Genomic DNA, 18,794 nt, shown 5'->3' on the forward strand with positions numbered 1-18,794 from the left:
CACCCAACAGTCGCTTGCTACGCCAACTTCGACAATTCCGCCTTCAAGGTTGCGTGCCACGCCGCTACGTTTTCTACCCAACAGGTCACCGGTGGGTCCCAGTTCTACCTTGCTGCCTTCGCCTGCAAGTATTAGAGGCACTTCACGACAACATATCGGCTGGCCACTTAGGCTTCCAGAAGAATTACGACCGCATCAAGACCTGCTGTTTCTTGCCTGGCCTATCCACAACGGTGGCCAAATGCATTGCCTCTTGTGCGTCATGTCAGCACTGCAAATGCTCGTCATCCCCTCCTGCTGGTTTACTACAACCTCTCCCTTGCCTGGACGCACCTTTTGAATTTGTTGGCATTTATTTATATGGTCCCTTGCCTTTGACATTCTCCGGTCACCATTGGAATGCCACATCGGTCGACCATTTAACAAGATCAAATCAAATCAAATCAAAATCATGTTTATTTTTCCAAAGAACATTGGAAGGAGGCCCGAACAAAAAGTGGAAGCTAGTCCACTTGATGGGGGTTCGGGCCCCCTTTAACAAGGCACAGCGAAGGTGACAAGTCGACAAATAAACAATAGAATCAATTATACATAACAAGATAATAACTAGTTTACAATAGCACAGGCGTACAAATGAGAAGAAAACAATCTTATCAACATATAAGTGAATTTTACATTTTCTTAGAAAGTTGTTATTCGACATGTACAAAAAAGTTGCGGAGCCTTGTTCTGTTACTATTTTTTATCGTTAATGTCTGCTTGTGTAGATAATTTATTAGCATAGGAAGAGAACAGCGAAGCATTTGCTCCCCATAGGATGTTCTCGAAAATGGTATTTGCCAGGGTTCCATGCTACGAGTGTCATGTATCGGTGTTCGAATTGTCAGGTCTGCAAGGGAAGCTAATAAATTTCCAGGATTGTTGATGCTTTGTTTATATTTTATCGCCAGATGATACGAGTAAAGATTGTGAGTAGAAACTAAATTAAAACGATGAAAAAGTGGTTTAGTATGAGCGTGGTAATCTACATTGGCTATATGTCGAAGAGCTTTCTTTTGGAGTACGAATATGCGATTTAAGTTCGTTGTTGTGGTTTTCCCCCAGACAAGGATACAGTAATTAAGATGAGAAAGGAACAGAGCATTGTAAATTTTTAGTTTAACCTCTTGTGGCAAAAAGAATCAAAACTTTGCTAAGACACCAACAGACTTTGCAATACGGGTAATAACGTGATTGATGTGCAGATCCCAGGACATGTTTTTATGAAAACGGACACCAAGTGCCCTAACAGAGTCGACAACTTCTACAATGTCATTACCGAGGAGAAGATTACCTTCTAGCACAGCACGTGATTGTTTGGGTGAAAACAGGATTGCCTTTGTTTTATTAACGTTTATCTCCAATGAATTCAGCTTGCTCCAGGAGTTCAATTTGTCAAGGCAATCGTTTATATCGAGGTGAAGTGTAGTAGTGTTAGAGGTTCGGAACAGTAGTGTCGTGTCATCCGCATAAATAACAAATGTCGGTTTCGCGCTTATCTTAATTATGTCGTTAATGTAAAAGTTAAATAGAAGGGGACCAAGGATGCTCCCTTGGGGAACACCAGCATTCACATTTTTAAATGAGGAAAGAGAATCACCTATCACTACGGCTTGCTTACGAAATTTTAGGTAAGAGGTTAGAAGTCGTAGGGGTGTGCCTCGTATACCATACAGCTCGAGTTTTTTTAGCAATGTTATGTGGTTCAGGCGATCGAAGGTCTTTAAAAAATCTATATATATACCAGCTATAAATTCCTTCTCTTCAAAAGCTTTTAAAATTAATTCCTTTTGGTTTAATAAAGCGAGTTCTGCTGATCTGCCCTTATGAAAGCCGTATTGAGCGTTAGTTATTAAGTTGAAGTGAGAGGCGAAATTTTCAATTTCACCATGCATTATTTTTTCTAGTGCTTTTGAGAACACTGGAAGAATGGAAATAGGGCGATAGTTAGAAAACTGGTTTTTATCACCTTCTTTGTGAATAACAATTGCTTTAGAGAGCTTCATCTGCTCGGGGAAATTTCCAGTACTAATCGCATGGTTATAAATATGTGCGAGTGGTGCTGCAATTATATCAATGGTGTACTTAACAGGTTTTAATTGTAGGTTATCCAGATCGCAGACATTACTATTCTTCAGCAGGTTAAATGTCATTTTAACCTCATGCACACTCGTAGGGTTCAGATATATACTATTTTTATTACTCTGGATTTGATCAACAGCCTCAAGATAGTGGAACGTGTTCACTAGATTGACAAAAAAAATCATTGAATGCTTCAGCCAATTGGCCACCCTTTAAAACCAGACCATTTACGCTTATCTCTTGAGCACTTTGAGCCGCAAGTGAACGATTCAATAATTCATTTATCCTTTTCCATACTACATCTGCCTTTGCATTACGGTCCAAATTGAAAGATGTAAATAGGTATTCCCTTTTCGCATTACGAAGAAAGGCGGTTGTATTGTTTCTATGTTGCCTGAATTGTTCCCAGTCATCAGGGTTTCTCGTGGACAAGAACTTTATATAGAGTTTGTCTTTCTTTTTTATCAGTTTAAGGCAGAAGTTCAAAATCCAAGGTTTCCGCGATCGGCTGGATTTTTTTATAGTAATTAAAGGAAAAGACTCATTGTAGGCTTCTTTAAACAAATGTAAGAATGTATCATATGCTTCATCAACTGTATCTGCGTGATATATAGGGTCCCAATCTATTCTTTTTAACTTAGAGCGAAATGTTTCAAGCGTGATTCGATTAATGTTTTGAATTTTCCAATTATCTGAATGTTGTGTGGCAATCTTATGGTGTGGCGACCTAATAAGCAGAAATATAGGTAAGTGATCGCTAATATGGGAGGCGAGAACACCACCTATATTATCATGCGGTGCTAAATTGGTAATGAATTGATCGAATAATGTGCTTGTGGCCGATGTAATGCGTGTTGCCGTGTTAACTGTGCAGTGAAAACCATTCGAATCTAAAAGCGTCTGGAACGTGTGCCATGGGGTGGATGCGTCCAACATATTAATATTAAAATCTCCGCCAAGGACAAGTGTCAGTTCATTTTGGTTTACGTACATGAACAGATCTTCAAGGTAGGCAAGGAAATTGAGTAAATTCCCATCAGGCGGGCGGTACATGACAGCAAACATATGATCATTGGATCGGACAACAAGACTCTCTACGTCATTCGTCATTAACGAATAGTTTTCCATTAAATCGCATCTGACACTTTTCACATACATAAGCAACCCACCACCATTTCGGTTACTTCTGTTTTTCGAAAAACTGCTGCAATTTTCATGTTTTGGAGTGTCACTTTCTGAAGTAAGCCATGTTTCGGTTAGAAATATGAAGTCAAACTTAAAATTGAAAGAGTTTAACAGAATACCTAACTGGTCTTCTTTGTTCCGTAGCGACCTTACATTCAAGTGGAAACATGTGAATCCTTTAATATTTTCTAATACAAATATCTTATTTACGTCATCAGGTGTAACGGCCATTCCTTTGTGAACCGAGCAAAGAAATGCAGTTATGTAGGCTTACTGAATCTTATCAATGTCCCGTGCACATGTCACTCGGACAACTCGGGAGTCTTCATCTTTACGCGCGAAAATATGACCATTTTTGACCCACAAAAACTTCCAGTTTGACACTCTCTTTTTCTCAATGGCCATGCCCAGGAGCCGCTTCAATGGTGGACACAAATGTTCGTTCACAAAAATGGGTTCATTTGAGGAGTGGCCAAGGTCATGCATGGTAAGCCTAGTCTTTTTCGCCTTTTGAAGAAATGCGTCACGCTTGCAGCGGCTCTTAACCCTTTGAGGGTCGAATTATTTTGAAAAAAACTTTCCCAGGTGGTCAAATTACTTTATTGCGGATCTTGAATGTACAAGATGTATAAAGTCAAGAATAAATAGTAAAAAAAAATTAGGAACAGTATTTTGGTGTCGGCATCACTCAGACCTGTAAAATGTTCAATAGTATTTCAGAGTATGGTACTCCTTGAAACACGGGTCTCTGCGCAGCGCCTTATCACAGTCTGCACACCTAAAATGCGTGTATGTTTTTCTCTTGGAGCGATGAATTGTGCTGGCGCACCCATGAAATCTCTGCGTGCGGCTGCCTTAGGCAGAGGTCTGAGGCACCCTCTCGCGTAAGTGCGTTGCCGCGGAGAGCGAGAATACCTCGTGAGCGGGAGTGATAAACAAGCTAAGAGCAGCGCCAATCAAGGTAGAAATCAACTTCCGCCGCCCCTGCGATTGCGTGCCGACAAAGCGAAAAATCACATTTCGCGTGCCTCCGTTGCGATCACGCGGAGGAACCGAAACCGTAAAAGCGCTTTGCCGCTGAGAGCGAGAATACCTCGCGAGCGGCTGTGATAAACAAGCTAGGAGCAGCGCCAATCAAGATAGAAATCAACTTCCACTGCCTTTGCAAGAGAGTGCCGACAAAGAGGAAAATGACGTTTCGCACGCCTCCGTTGCGATCACGCGGCGAAACTGAAACCGCAAAAGGGGTGTTGCCGCAGTCTGCGTGATGCTCTCAAGCTAGAAGTCAGTTCTGTTTATCTCCCCAAGAAGGTAGCACAAATTTCAGACGCTTCTTGTAAGTCCTATGAGGTGGCAGCACCTCCCAGTGAGCACGCATCATCATTATGGCACGAAATTTCAAACGGAGGGTCGAAACCGTACCCGTACGGCATAGACCTTGCAGGACAGAAAACCGCTGCCGTACATGTACGGCAAAAACCTTCAAAGGGTTAAACCGCACGACAATGTTAGATGGCGTGTGATCGTTGCGAGTTTCCACCCTGTGCACAACTTCAATATCATCCGGTTCAACCTTATGCTGAAGCGATGTTCCAATCTGGCACACTGTCTGTACAAGGTCTTCACTTTTGCTCTCCTGCACTCCCTTTATTTCGACGTTGCAGTTCCGGGAGTATTGCTCATTAGCTGTAATCCTGAGCTCTTGCTCCTCTAGTTCCTTTTTAATTTTAGTGCATTCGGTCATGAGAGTGTCATTGGCTTTCTTTAACTCCTGGTTTTCTTTTTGAAGGGTTTCATTCTTTTTCATGACCTCTTCAAACCTCGCGTTGAAATTGTCAAGGCTTTTCTCAAACTCACGAAGTTCTTTTCGTACATCGCGTTCAAGCTTACTCTTGAATTCCTTCATTTCCCTTCGGTACTCCTCTCTTATTTCTTCAAAACGCGAAGTCATGGTGTTTCACATACAGCACCGGCCAAACACGATAGAAATTATTGGCAGCAGCGAGTACGACAGGGAAAGAAACAGATTCGGACAAGCTTTGAACTATGAAAGCCAACTAACCTGGAGGGCGAAAAAGTAGACACGCTTAATTCTGCGTTCTCTCCTGTCGTCTCGCTGCAGCCAAGTGACCACTTCCAACGACGACTACGACTTTTGTAGCCTCAAGTGGCTCCCGGCGCAGACGCAGAAGTGTTGAGTAAAGGCACACGCCCCCCGCCAAGGCAACGACGGTAGCACGTTGTGAAGTTCAGTGCAGTCGTAGGTCACAGTGGTCCACGGCTGGATTGCATTCCGGGCTTATCTGGAGGGCGAAAAAGTAGATACACGCTTAATTCTGCGTTCTCTCCTGTCGTCTCGCTGCAGCCAAGTCTGCAGCCAAGATATACTGAGACTGCCCCTCTGCGATCCGGTTCCGCTTCTGAGGTCGCCGACATTTTCTTGCACTCCATCGTCTTGCGCTATGAGGCTCCTCGCCTTTTTCTGAGTGACTGTGGCAAGGGGTTTAATTCCCAAGTTCTCGAGAAGTTCTTCGGGCCGCTGATACTGTGCACAAATCTACCTATCATGCACAAACCAATGGCCTTACTGAGCGCGTCCACCATATGCTGTTTGATATGACTTCCGTGTACATCCGTCCTGACCACACTAACTGGGATAAACTTTATTTTGTGACATTCGCATATAATACTGCTATTCAACGGACTACAGGCTACAGTCCTTTCTTCCTTGTGTATGGACGATCTCCTTGCACCATATTCGACTGAGAATTCTTTTTAGCACCTTCTTCGCCTAATGCATCCCTTCCAGAAGATTTTGCTGCCCGAGTTGCACATTGCCGTCAAATCGCCTGGCAAAGCACAGAAGCTACCCAAGCTGAGTGCAAACGTCGCTTCGACAACAAACGCCATGACCTCCATTTTCACCCTGGAGACCAAGTCCTGCTTTGGACTCCAGTCCGCACTCCAGGCCTCTGTGAGAAGTTCCTTCAATGCTACATTGGCCCATACACCATTGTGCAGCAAACATCTGCAGTGAACTATCTCGTCCACCCAGTACACTCCGTCACTGACCGGCACCGCTGGAATGCCGAAATCGTTCACGTCTTGTGGATGAAGCCCTTCACTCGCCGTTTAGATAATCTCTAATCTGCGGCCAGGCTGGCTGCTTCCATGACGGGGGGCAAGTTAGCGTAAGCACTATTAACATACTTTGTTGTTTTCATTTGTACATAGCCATCATCATCTTCCCTGTTTTTCTACTTCTTCATGCATGAGCTGGGGCGTTCCCTTTTTGGAATAAAGAGCACTTGACAGCTTGGTTGGTCTCAGTCTTATAATATTAGTGCTAGATTTCAATACAAATAGCAATATCATCCTTGAAAAGTCGCTTAAAGGTATAGCATGATGAAGGCAAGAGAACTAGAGGTGGACTCTTGGTAACATGCGGATGCTGCATGAAGTATTTAAACCACCTCAAGAAGGAACAGACAATTGATATAGGGTTCAGGAGCAGCTGGCTATGCAATTTCATAAAAATAACAAACTGCAAAAGGAAAGGGGCATGTTAGCATTAGGTAACTACTGCAATCAGACTTTGTGAGTTACAATTACTGCTTGAAGATTGTCCTAGTGCAGGCCGAAAATGGGCATTTTCGATGACTGACGACGTGTGTTCAACGTATTCACTGTCCTTAAGTGTGCTGAGACATATTTAGTGGGTCAGCTGTGAGGTCTCCATAGAGTGAGTTCTTAATGGCGTTTGGCCCCAGGTACATCATCCCGCATACTTTGGCTGAGCACATGCCCACGTTTTGTTTTCTTGATTTTTCCAGCTGTTCTTGGTTGACCGGCAGGAATGCGTCCAGAACCTTTCGGTAGGCCAGGTTGGCGCCTTGCCAAGCTTGTTGGCTGTACCTTAATTTTGTTACCATGCCTGATAGTTCTTCCCATGGCCTTTTGCCTCAACATGTATGCACACACAGTGCTGCTGGTGTTCAACTTTAACAGGTCTTCTGTTATGGACTTGATAACAGCAGCATAGTGAGGAATGCATTCACCAAGTCCATGGACGCACTGGTATGCTTCATTGAATGCAGCACTTTTTTTTGTGGTCCTGCAAAAGTCACGTAAATAAACATGTTAAATCTTGAAAGTCCTTTAAGCCAAAAAATGTTTTTTGCTTTGAAGTGATGTTAAAGCCAATGCACTTACAGACGTGTTAAAACAAAAAGCCAAAGAAGAGAACAGGGACACAGACGAATGAAGCCATAAAAAATACACTCCTTTGATAAGTTGTTCAAGACACGTTTTAGTTTGTGGACATCTTAACAGAGTACATTTTCTAGAAATCTACAAGTTATGGATAGAGATTGGATATTGGCCAATAAGAAAAAGGCTATATTAAGCACCCAAAAAAAGGTACCTAAAGGTGTATTTTAAGTGCTGTAGAGGAAACAATATGCACAAGCTGTTTGCACACAGTCATCTTATTTGGCATGTGCGAATAGTGGATTTTGAGCTCGAAGCAAATATTGATTTGGATGAATGGGATGAAGTTCATGTAAACATTAGCCGGTTGGACTGAACAAGCGTTGAGTTGAGCTGCCCAACTTGTTTGCAGCGTGTATGCACACGTAGAAGGGTCGTGCCCGCCAGTGCCAAGACTTGTGCAGGAACACTGTGATGTCGCGATTTAGGTGCCAGCAGCGGTAATAGCATCAGGATTAAGCCAAAACAAGCAGTGTGCAGCTCAACTTCATCGTAGCAATAAGACCCACGAAATAGAGCTGTTGCATACGGAAACGAACCAGAAGCTCAGTTAAGACGCGTTGGTGTCTCAGCTCGATGCCGTGTGCCATCGTTGTCTGGACTTGTCAGAAGCGAGTTCATGTAAGCGCGGTCATGTGGGGCTCAGTCAGCCCAATTTTTTACTGCCCACTTGCGTTGGGTAAATGTAAATGCAGCCTTTGTGGTGCTAGCCATGCAGGGGTAGGTGTGGTCGCTTGTGACTGACATTGGCACAGTAGACAAAATAAGAAAGCTCACAAGGTGACCATTGCATAAAATGTTGCATTTTAGTGTAGTTTGCAGCAGTTTGGGTCACAGAACGCAGAGCCTACTCACCACACCGCAAAGGAAATTGTCGATAAGCACAGGGTGGCTAGTGTGGCTGTCGGTACTGCTGTTGAGCAAGTGCATTTTGATTTTAAACGAGGTGTATGTTTTGTGCATCAAATATATTCAATAATATTTTTGTGGAAGGGGCGCTCATTGTAATAGCTACAAGAATAATTAGCAGTTGGTTACATTCTTGTACTGAATGCACCTCTCGCGGCTTCTTTTACAGGCTGTGACACAATCACAACTTCCTTGAGGTTGAACTCTCTTATCGTAATGAAGTTTGTGGGTGCCCATATGACACAAGCATAAGGCTAGTCTGGGTAAACTACTACTGCCAGTACTCTCTAATTAAGCTTGATATCTGAAATTCATCCCATTTATGTGACCAATGTATATGCCTAGTGGGAAAGCCCGATGACGCAACTGCAGTGGAGGAGGAGTCAGCTGGGTGTGTTTAGATGAGGACAGATTGCAGAAGCGGCTCCAAATATTTATTTTAGGCAGGAAAACCATTCCACAGAATAGGACAGAGACTACTTTGTCACAGAAGAAATCTCAACTGTAAAAAAGTGCGAAAATTGCATTCTCAGGCCGCAAAATTTTGCAACTTGAAGAGCGAGCGCATGGTATGGAGAGTAGTTTTCTACACATTAAACATTTTACTTTAAATCTATTGAATTAAGGTGAATTCAGTATGCAGAAGAACATTACGTTGTGCGATCTGACCAAGGAAATTCCTTATATGTTGGGCAGTGTGCAAGCACAGATTGAAAAAAAAAATGTGTGCATGTTCGGTTTGGATTAGTACTTACTTCTCTGAATGGTTACTTACTAGGCACAAATAATGCAAATAATTACATTCCGAAGTTTTAAACCTAGAGCTGCGGTTCTTCCACTTTCGTATAACTTCATCACGCACACCTCTCGACCCTAGCTTTGAATGATAAACCCGCCGTGGTTGCTCAGTGGCTATGGTGTTGGGCTGCTGAGCACGAGGTCGCGGGATCTAATCCCAACCACGGTGGTCTTTTCTGATGGGGGCGAAATGCGAAAACACCCATGTGCTTAGATTTAGGTGCATGTTGAAGAACCCCAGGTGGTCGAAATTTCCAGAGTCCGCCACTACAACATGCCTCATAATCAGAAAGTGTTTTTGGCACGTAAAAACCCATAATTTATTTTTTGAATGATAAATTAGTTAATCTCTATTAACCTCTTCATAGCTTCGAAACAGCCCTTTATCACAATAATTATTCTGACTGCCGGTGCATGATTGCCACTTACTCCGGCTACTGTGAAATTTGTTTTCTTGGAAACAAAATAAGCATAAGTATGCTGTTGACCTTGATAAGTATCCCCATCGTTGAACAGTGAAGTGAGTATCTTAGTATATATGTTGCATATTTGTATCAGTAACAAAACATAGCAACATAATTTTGCAGGAAACTGATCACAAGAGATGAACGTCAAGTGGTTTTACAGAAATTGGAAATTATTTAAATTTTTTGAGGACAAAAATAGTTGATACTCTGACTTTTTTTTTACATTTACCATCCAGTTCCTAGCAATAAAAAATGGTAAGTACACTCTTTTGTAAGTCATGTAGCACATTACGAATAGAGCAAAAGATTTTCCATACGAAGCAGTTCTAGGCGTACCCAACCAGGAAACCCATCCATCCGTCATGTAAGATGAATCGCTATAAAGAAATTAATGTGTAAAACAAAATAAATTCAAAAAGAAAAACGTTGGCAATATTGAATTTTGAACCTAACACCCCACACTCCATAACTGAGTGTCTTATGCACTGGGCTAAATACCCACGCTTGCTGAATATAGCTGAACCATATGAATGTTGTACCGGCAGTACAAAACAAATGTCAAGAACAGTTTCTGTGAAGGCATTGTTGAAAGATTTGATGATGGTGGAATAAAAGCCATCTCTAGGACCACATGTACAGTCATCTTGGAGTGTTGTGCATGTCATTAAAACTCAGACTTTGGGAAAATGTAATGCCAAACACGCCACATCCCCAATGCATTTCAGTGGTCACGGGATGCGCCTTGCATTGAGGGTTCCTTCACCGACCGAAATGCCACTGATCTCCAAGGGCTCTCGCGCTTCGCATCTCGCAGCACAGACAGACAAGCAGTCAAGGAATTGATATAAGGAGTGATGAGGGGTTGTATGGGTCTTGTCACGGTTGCTCATGACCCGCCGTGGTTGCTCAGTGGCTATGGTGTTGGGCTGCTGAGCACGAGGTCGCGGGATCGTATCCCGGCCACGGCGGCCGCATTTCGATGGGGGCGAAATGCGAAAACACCCGTGTGCTTAGATTTAGGTGCACGTTAAAGAACCCCAGGTGGTCAAAATTTCCGGAGTCCTCCACTACGGCGTGCCTCATAATCAGAAAGTGGTTTTGGCACGTGAAACCCCAAATATTATTATTATTATTACTGTTGCTCATGGTTCAATATTGTTGGATGAAGTGCTAAAAAGGGCTTATAATGTTCACAGCAATACTAATAAGGTTGATAGTAGTTGACAACAGTTGGATTGTTGGATTGTGTCCCATAAGGACAGATAAGTGTTAATAAGGACCCAATCAATTGCGATAAGATTGATAATGACTTATAAAAGTCGATAAGCGTTTATACTGACCGGCCGGATCAAGTTTGATAAGATTGATAGTGGTACTGGTTTGCACGGAGGTGAGTAAGTGGTATAATGATTATGCATACTTGGACAACACCTGTGGAGTTTCTCCATGAATTCTTTGACGTTTAAGCCATCATTTCAATATGCCAAATAAGCCCCAATTTTTTCTTGTATGTCAAAGTGGAAAGTTAGCATTTTTGTTCATGCCATGCTACGATTAAACTCAATTTACCTTAATTCTGTGAGAGAGGTTGTATAGATAACTTCTTAATGTGTACAAAACTGTATTCTCTATACCACGCGCTTTTTAAGTTAGAACATTCTGAAACATGGAAATGACATTTTTTCGCTTCATCTTAAGATTTTTTCTGAGTGAAACAAAGGCGTATGTGGGGAAAGTAGTCTCAGCTACATTGTGTGGAAAGGTTTTTCTGCGTAATAAAAATATTTTAGTTAACAGAAAAAAATATTCTAGACCTCTTTTGTGACTGTCATTAACTGATCACACACAAATGACTCTTCTACTACAGCGGTGTCATTGCAATTTCCCACTGGCTGGCACACCGGTCATATAAACGAAGCATTTTAGAGAGTAGTGCCAGTAGTAGTTTCCCCAGACCAGCCTTCACCAGCTTGCTATGTGCTCTCTTATGTGCTTGATACCTTAACGTATGGTAGGTGAAATATTGATACAGGAGCCCTGAAAACTAGGGGTGTGCGAATATTCAAAAATTGAGTGTTTTAATCGTATTCGACTCGACAATAGGTACTCAAGAATTTTTTTGAATATTCTATTGGATAGGAATATTCTAAATAAATTGAATATATTTCTTTCTGTGCAGGAGTAAACATGCTTCATAACATTTAGTTTTAACCAACGTAAGCAAGTGTGTGATTTTGTGCTGAATTTCGCGATTTTATGCAACTGGCAAAATTTTATTTGTAAAACATGCTTAGCTGCTGGACTTCTAAGCTGTGCAGGGAAGCTAGCCTCTCTCTGGCATAGGACACGGATTTGCAAACAGCGAGGGTGCACTCTTTTGCAGGTTGCAATCCTGAGCTTATTGCTTGTCAGCAAATTCAATGAATTTCGGCAGGTACAGGGTCAAATGCCTCTGAGTTTCCGGGAAATTCATGCAGTATAACAAGGCACAGGTTGGTGAGAAGACAACCAGCAGAAATTATTGAATTTTTAAGAGATAAGAATCTTTTAATATACCTTGCTAGTTTATTTTTGTACCAATGACAATGTAATTGCAGTGTTCTAACATGTTAAACCAACTTGCTAATAAATGCATGTGCATATCATTTGATATTCGATTGTAAGTAATCATATTCAAAAATTTTTATATTTGCACAACCCCTACTGAAAACCCAAGCTCATGTCATTTCGTGGCTTAGAAGAGGTAAAAAAGGTGCGATATTAGTCGCTTTTCCTTACTAACAGAAAAACAGCGAGCTTGGAATACGATATGAATGTCATTTTGATTTTGTTATTGTACATACGAGGAAAATTCCAAATGAAAGTTCTCCTATTTTGGTGGGACATAGAGAAACTGTTGATACGGTGTTGGCCACAGTTTTGAGTGGCGCTTCCTCCACTCCCAAATAAGCCTGCATGCACTTTGCTCGGATGCTCACTCTTAGTTTGGCAGCCATTGAAAATGAAGCTCCCGTTGAACGCTACTGCCAAGTGTGAAGTTTGCGCAGTTATTCAATTTTTTTTATGCAAAAGGCGTGAAGCAGGTTTAAATTCATTGGTAATTGATGGAAGTGTATGACCACTCGTGCATGGATGTCAAGAACGTTTGCAAGTGGTGTAGAGAGTTTACAGCCGGCCGTACTGAAATTCACGACAAAGAAAGGTGCGGTAGGACTTCAGTTTCTGACGAGACAGTCGCGAAGATTGAGGTCATGCGTGAAGATCGGAGGGTCACTCTGGGTACTCTCTGCATTTTAGTTCCCGAGGCTTCCCGAAGCACCATCCACAGGATTTTAATGGAAACGTTGCAATATCAGAAGGTGTGTGCAAGATGGGTACTGTGGCATTCCACTTTACACCTGAGACAAAACTCACGCAAGTTGCGACATCCCTCTTTGCCCCAGCCGCGAAAATTCAAACACAGTCTGCCGGTAAAGTCATGGCAACTGTGTTTTGGGACTGGAAAAGGGTACTGTTGGTCAACGTTTTGTCTGCTGAGACAGCAATAAACACTGACAGATATTGTGACACACCAAAAAAACTCACAAGGGCAATTCAGAACCGGAGAAGAGACATAAGAACCTCCCAAAGTCAGTCCTTATCTGAACACACTCAATATGTGAAGATGTCTTGAACAAGTACAAGTGTTTCTAACTATCTCTTGTTAAATTAGTGCTCATGTAGCCAATCTGGGAGCGAAGAAGATAACAGCATCTTCTTTGTTTTCTATATATTGAACTTCACGGGGTCCAAATTCTTCAGTTCTTCCATCCTGTAGAGCTCTGAAGAGCAACGTTTTGCTGTTCAATATTGCTTTATTGCCAGGCATAGTTGTTCGGCAATGTCATGTCCGTAACTTGATGACATCGTGGGTGAAAAATGAACAAGTAAGGTGGCAACCTGTGCTTTGGGTTTTATGATGGTGAAAGCTTATGTTTCTATTGTTCTGATTCAGAAGAATAATCATTTCCGATACACTACTGCATGCGGCCTCTGTGAAGCTTTGTAGAAAAGATGGCCGCATTGACATTGAGCATGTACCAGGGATGAATTCTGTATGGCTCGGACGAGTATTGTCACTGCTAACCAAAAAGGTGACAGCTGTGCAGAATCCTTTTCGTATCTCCGAATGTATTCGGCGAATCTGAAAATTTTTTAATGGCAAGCCTTTGGGAAGGGCAATGCACTCGCTGCAATGCATATTTCAGTTTTCATAGAAAATGTTCCCGGGCCCCTCAAGCTTTTTGTGGATACTCATGTACCATAAAACTAGTAATTATGAAAGCCAATTTTCTCGGAGTGTATCACTTAGCAAAGGGGGTTTGTGAGCAGTGACAAATGTCAAGACAACAAAAGCCATTCTAATGACCGTGACGAGGACAAAAGTACCCTTAGACTGTGTAAATAATTCTTCGAGGGGAAAAATGAGAAAATGCAGCCATTTCGTTTCAGCGCCTAAGCAAAGCAATTTTCAGGTACAAGGTGGCCCAGTTAGTTTCTTGGCTGATCTGTGAAACGTGCCACATTTTTTTCTTGCAGGCTAGACCACCTGTCCAGTCAGCTTGTTCGGCGAGTGGCTGGGTAGGTAGCTGGCTGAAAATGCTACCTGTGCACATAGTGGAGAGCACAAGCAAGGCAGCAGTACATGCATTATAAGTTGTTAAGATATAAGGTTACAGACTTGCAAATCACTGATCCTCTTGGTTCAATTAGTAATTACAGTTGGTCCTACTGTGACGCTGAACAAATTTTGCAGCCAAATCTGATAAATTGAAGAAATTTGAAAGGTGAAATCATCAACATGCACTTGTATTAGTCATCTTTTTCTTTCTTCTCTCTAAGCAACATGCTAGGGTCAGGCTTTCCACTATACTATTAGTGGTTGCTTTTCACTGGTGTTTTTGGTGTGGAAGACTAAGCTCTTTTTTTGTTGCATTGTGTATTGCAGTTTTTAACATGTCACCTAAGAAGTGGAGTAATTACTGTTTAAGAATAAACATACTGAGATGCATATATACATTGTTGAATGTCATTTCTGATTGCGCAATAAAAATGCATCTTTTTCAAAAAATAATGGCTGTCCTCATTACTGTTTGATACAAGTGCTGGGTGTTTCAGAGATCAAGTATCATTTATAGCAAGCACATATTTAACAACTGCACTGTGAAATGTAGCTCATACTGGACCTACTGTATACACATATACAACACATTGACATATTTTATTTAATAACTTAAAAATTTAATGCTAGAAATTGCAGTTTCGGTGCCTTAACTTTCTTTGCACTATGTGTTGCACTTGATTAACTTGAAATGATCTGTAGGAACTGCTCACTTTTGAATTATTGGCATGAAATTGCTTCAAGACTTTTATTTCCGAGAATGATTATGTATTTATTTAAAAAACCTTACAGGCCCAAAGGGCATTGAGTAAGGGGGGTTTAGTTATTACAATGAAAGTACAAGCAAACTAGTAACATCGTAATGTAACGCAACAAAGCAAATTGCAAAATACAAAACAAGGTTCCAATGCAAGTGAACAAAAAAATGCAACACGACAAAATATGTTTGCGAAAAAAGCGCTAAAAGAGCATTTGACTGCAAGTGCAGAAGAAAATGCAATACATCTCAAAATAAACAAATTATGGGCCTATCGAACTAATCCAGAACACAGCACTATTGCAAAAAATTCACCTCATGCTTGTGACAGAAGTTATGTATTTATTATTATGTGTTATTGGTCCTGTAAACTCCCCCCCTCCCCTTACACAATGCTTCATTGAAGAGTCTAAGGTAGAATGAATAAATTACTTCACAAGGAAACATGCACCTATTGTGATGGCAAGAGATTTATACATTTCAATCCATAGGCTTCTTTTACTAGTCAGCACTTGAGCTGTTTGGCATTACAGAGGCACCTAGGACTTTTTTCACTTGTAACCAAGCCAGAAACCTCTTACTCTTAGCGGTTTTCGATCTGGTGGAAACAAAAGCTTCTCAAGGAGTGCAAACTGTACTGGAATGCAGATATGTCGTCTGTGTTGTAACATGGGAATCGATGCCAAACCATCTGGCTCTCTCAGGACATCAGGTAGTATACATATACTGCAACACTGCAGTAGCTTTTACACATACCATGTGTTTCAGTAAAATAAATGTAAAAAAGAGTTGTATATATTTGTGCATTTCTTCCAGTAATCCATTATTTGCTGTGGTGGACATCAGGTGCATATCTTGAAATTGTTTATGAAGATACAAACAGCTTGCTAATTGGATTTCTACCTATTACTTTTAGAGGCCATGTAGTAATGAAAGTCAAAGCTAGCCAGTCAGGAAAGTATTCGTTAGTAGGTATCTGAACTGGCAGCAGCTACAATAAATGTGCATTGGAATGAAAAGTTGCACGTAAAATTTTCACACACTGACCAAACACAGTTAGACGGGAGAATGGAGAGCAGGATGTCACTGCATCTGGAATATCTTTAAACTGGTGCTACTTGCGAAGCTTCTGTCAAGTATTCTTCCTGCACGAGGTAGGTGCAGGTTGGCAATCGCATGATTCCAGAGTAAAAAGAAATTGCATTAAATTTTGTTGGCATATTGATTAGGGATTTGAATATGTACACCTGTAATTTACTGAGACTAATAATACTTGAATCCCCTTATCTGAGAAAATATGTATTTATTATCCACATAAAATTGTTTTTTACCATCCATATAGTTAAGCAGTCTCTATTTGTTCATGACAGTACATACAGTATTATACACCTTTTGTTATACTAGTTTGGATGGATATCGCAGGAGTTTTGTTGAGTGCTATCCTAAAACTACCAGAAAGGTGCACACAGCAAGCACCCAGATCTAACTAAATATTCTCTTCAAAGAAGAAAATATATTTGGTCCCTGACAAAACAGTGCCCGATACACACTTGAACCATGTTAACGTTTAACAGTGGGCACTTGAGACTGCAGTTAATCGAAATGTTATGTGTAATGTAGGGTGCGCATTGTGCAGGTGATGCTTGTGGCTGAGAAGCCTGTGTGTTGAATGATGTGTGAATATCTTTACTGTTATTTGCCTTCTTCTTTACCACTGTATGAAGAAGAGATGTAAAAAATAGACAGCGAGAAGGGTGCATGTACACCCGTGAGCAAAAGTATGCGGACCACATGGTCGTCGAAAAAACAGAATTTCGTCGTAATTAACACGCATAAACAGAAACAGACAAGCGCACTAGACAATTCGTAATGCCAAGTTTAGACTGCAGTCTTTAATTTCAAGTTGCATTCACAGACAGAGGAGAAATTGATTTTTATCGCGCAATCCCTGGTCCGTATACTTTTGCTCACGGCTGTACATGCATGCCTAACCGTACACAAAATAAAGTTTATCCAAACAAAGTGCCACCACCAACTGAATTTTCTTTCACAGTACAGTTTTTTTTTATAACACCCATCATGATTGGCTAAGGCAGAACTGCTGGCATGAGACAGCGGGATTGAATTGCAACCACAGTGGCTGCATTTTGATGGAGTCAAAATGCAAAAATATCCATATGGAGCCTGCATTGTAATGAATGTTAAAAAAAACTAAATCGTCAAAAGTAGTTGGAAGTCATCCGCTATGGCATGCCTCTTAATCATACGATGGTTTTGCTTTAAACATCCGAATTATTTTATTTTTTTTGTTTATAACACTGGAGGTGCACATGGGTATTATTCCTTATACTACAGCATGCTGGAGAGCAATTTCCGTGTTGTACAATGAAAGTGATGTGTTGCTGACACACATTTCCAAATTTCTTGATATGAAATGCTATGAGGGCCTCTCTTGCCACTGACTCTCCAACCCTTCTCATTGTCTTCAATATGAACTCTCCCAGTAGCTATAATAACTAAAGCAATGAGTTGCACTTTGCCAATAAGTAAAAGGAATGGGTGGAGTATAGCAGGCCAGAGTCATACTAATGCAGGCACCTTTTCGTACAAAAGATAGCATGTCACTTCACTTGATCCCCCATGGCACCTGTACAGCACTTTGAGTGGGAAATATGCACTTCACATGATAAGCAATGGAAGTTGCCTGCCAATAATAAGATCCCCTTCAGAACAAGAATCTGTGCTTGGTCACATCAACGCTCTGTATCCCATTCGAATGCATTTTCATGACAGCATTTTCACGACCTCCAAAAAAAGGAAAGCCTTGAAGTGGAACAACCTTGCAGTAGACAATCGCAAAGTCCAGTGGAGCTGCTACAATGATTAACACAACAAACCTTTTTTTTTTTACAAATTGTCAGTGTACACTGATTGTCAGTGTCAGTGTACACTGAATGTCAATGTCAGTGTACACTGAGCTTCAGGAGGCCCATGAAAACTTAGAAAAAAAATTCATTTAAGCAAGCAACACCTTGGAACTCCGCTCAGGCACTGCACCCTTTCCCATCTATGTGGCTGGAAATGCCACCGAGCACATTAGTGTGGGTAAGAGGCCTATGAGGCTATACCGTTGAAAATTTGAGCCTTTCAAATTTTGTGTGCTTTTTGAGAGGTTCAGCGGTTTTTTTTGTAGTTTGCACCAACGTTACTAGACTAGCTTCAGTTTTAAAACTCGGCGCCGTTGCGCGGAACCGCCACCCGACCGCGCGTTCGTGGCGCTGCAGTCGCGCCCGGCTTCACTTCCTCACTAGCCGGCTACGCGGGCGGGCCAGACTAAGCACGCGGTGCAGCGTTGGTGTATTCTGTGGTTCGTTGTTGGCGGCGAATTTCAGCAAGCATGTCATCCGTGAAACTGTAGCCTTCGCCGAGTTTCTGAAGAATATCAGCAGACTATGCCGACGTGCTGCGTACCTGGCTGCATAGGCCGCTATCGGAACGATGTCGACAGTTCGGCGCACCACTTTTAACGCGATAGCGTTAAGGAGCTCGTGTCGCAGAAAAGCTGGTGTCGTCGGCGTCGGTGTCGGCGTTTGCGGCGTTGACCGTGAGCGATAAATCACGGCAGGCG

The 18,794-nt window shown here is 41.7% G+C and overlaps 1 protein-coding gene across 2 annotated transcripts in view; it reads left to right on the plus strand.

The window, feature by feature from the left end:
• LOC135898601 (uncharacterized) overlaps positions 1–18,794 on the plus strand; it is an 82,303-nt gene that overhangs the window by 15,196 nt on the left and 48,313 nt on the right. Inside the window, exon 1 of one of the 2 annotated variants that reach the window (XM_070526680.1) lies at positions 3,722–3,793. The exons of the other annotated variant lie outside the window; for it this stretch is intronic. Coding sequence (XP_070382781.1) covers positions 3,729–3,793 — 65 coding nt within the window. The 5' untranslated portion in view covers positions 3,722–3,728. Of the gene's footprint in view, positions 1–3,721; positions 3,794–18,794 lie in introns of those variants that run through there. 2 annotated transcript variants of the gene reach the window in all.

This window comes from Dermacentor albipictus, chromosome 10 (genome assembly GCF_038994185.2).
Source record: "Dermacentor albipictus isolate Rhodes 1998 colony chromosome 10, USDA_Dalb.pri_finalv2, whole genome shotgun sequence".
Taxonomy (NCBI): domain Eukaryota; kingdom Metazoa; phylum Arthropoda; class Arachnida; order Ixodida; family Ixodidae; genus Dermacentor; species Dermacentor albipictus.